Raw genomic sequence first — 2004 nt, forward strand, 5'->3', positions numbered from 1 at the left:
AATGGAATATAATATTCATTAGTGTATAATCACCTGAAAATAAGAATTATTGTGTTTTCATTACCTCACAACAAGCTGTTTTTATCTACATAGGGAGCGGGTCCTGTTCTACAGAGTCCACCATGTTTCTACAGTAGCCCAGAACGGCTAACACTGGCTGTAGACAGGGCCGTTATTTGCAAGTTTTATGAGTAGTTTCTCCTCCACACTTGGAACACTCTCTGTAAATAATGTTATAAGGAGTTAGGTCTATACCTGCTCTATTTGAAAAAAGTGTCCTGAGATAACTTCTGTTATGAATTGAACCTATACAAATAAAATTGAATTGAATTGAATTGAATTGAAAATGATTGTCTGGAAACAGCTGACAGCACAAGAATGGGCTGTTTACAAATAAGCGATGAAACCAGCTGAAGTGGAAGCACTGGAGACACACACACAAACAGATCATTTGTACTCACTCTGTTGGAGATAGTACATGGTACCCATCCCTCCACCAGTCAGCAAGGTGGTGAAGATGGTGAGCTGCTGCAGCTTACTGGTGGAAACCCTCATCTTTGCTTACTTCCTTGTAAGGCTGCACAGACACACACTGGTCTGGTCAGGTCAGAAAAAGGTATACAGGGAACCATTTGCAATCGTCTAATAGTCCTCATGTTGACAATAATTAAAAATAAATTCTTTATCAGTGGAGAGTGGATTGTAGTTTCTTTATACATGTTGAGTTTGGGACATTAAAAAAGTAACTTGATAGAGGTTGAATTACCCATAATAATAAATAATAATTACCCATGACTTCCTTCATAGTATGTTCATAGGTTACAAGTCCTTAACCTAACGTATCTGCTGTCAGTATCCCTTTCTAAAAGCTACCAGCACTAGGTTTCAGTAGGTTTCATGTGGTTATCTAAGTTAGTAGCAAACCCTTCTGGCACCAGTCTGAAGTGTCTGCTTAAAGTAGGGACACACATAAAGACAGCTCTCTGAATATGATTGATGATGCTATGATATATGATGATTCACCTTTTTCCCCAGGATAGCCAAGTCATGCCCTACTGACACTGCTGCCTTTAAAGACCAAGTGCTCTTACATTGTTTCTATTTCTATTTACACTCATAATGCTGCATTTATAAGGACACATATTAAACAAAGACTAACTCTAGCTAGCTACCAGCTAATGTACGTTATCGCTAACGTTATCTGACGTTAGATAGTTTCCATATAATAAATAGATAAATAATGTGTGTGTTTATGTGTAAGGGTCTGGAGGACGAGCACACTGCTGGAGCTCAGTCACATAGGTGTTCACAGCATGCGGAAAACGAGTCCTCTCTAGTTTTCATGTCTAACGTTTACATAATTAACACTGTACCAAACGTTGCTGCTTAACATACTTGTGTGAAGACATTCTCACCTTGTTTACAGCGGACAGGTTATACGACTCCGCTCACTGTACTTCCGTAAACGTCATAAAAAACTGTCGCCAATTGGACGTAGGTGCGCTCCATTAATCCTTTGGCGTTTCCCCTCACATTCGGACAGGCGGAGTCTGAACTCCTACACTGAAATCATAAGACAATGTTTATTCTTCTATAACTGCAGTGTGTTACTGCTGTAACTGTAACGTTTTACTCATATTTAACATAACCACTCATATTGCACATTTACAGGGCAACAGGAATCACTTAGATTTATTCCCCTAGATTTTACTGATGGTGCATGTTACAGTAGCTCAAGAAACAACACAACACAATGAGTTAGAAAGTACACATTACATTAAAAAAAGTCGCAGAGGTGAATTGCTCAGCAGTTATGGCGTGCATACCAATGGTGCATAATAATTACAGAGGAATAATAACACAGAGGGCCATCAGTACTGCTGAGATATATAAATATTTATGTATATCAGAATCAGAATCAGAAATACTTTAATAATCCCAGGGGGAAATTATTTTTGTTACAAACTCCAGATAACCAAACAACAAATATTAAGAACATGTATA

General features: G+C 38.2%; 1 protein-coding gene across 2 annotated transcripts in view; it reads right to left on the reverse strand.

Annotated features, from left to right (window-relative positions):
- LOC118334875 (cytochrome c oxidase assembly factor 1 homolog) overlaps positions 1-1483 on the reverse strand; it is a gene marked incomplete at its 3' end in the record, with an annotated part of 1819 nt that extends 336 nt beyond the window's left edge. The window contains 2 exon segments of one of the 2 annotated variants that reach the window (XM_035670953.1): positions 462-577; positions 1416-1483. In XM_035670953.1, the coding sequence (XP_035526846.1) occupies positions 462-555 (94 nt within the window). 2 annotated transcript variants of the gene reach the window in all.
- Positions 1484-2004: the final 521 nt, after the last annotated feature.

This window comes from Morone saxatilis, unplaced genomic scaffold (assembly GCF_004916995.1).
Source record: "Morone saxatilis isolate NCDOM2014 unplaced genomic scaffold, NCSU_SB_2.0 Contig23, whole genome shotgun sequence".
In the NCBI taxonomy this organism is placed as follows: domain Eukaryota; kingdom Metazoa; phylum Chordata; class Actinopteri; family Moronidae; genus Morone; species Morone saxatilis.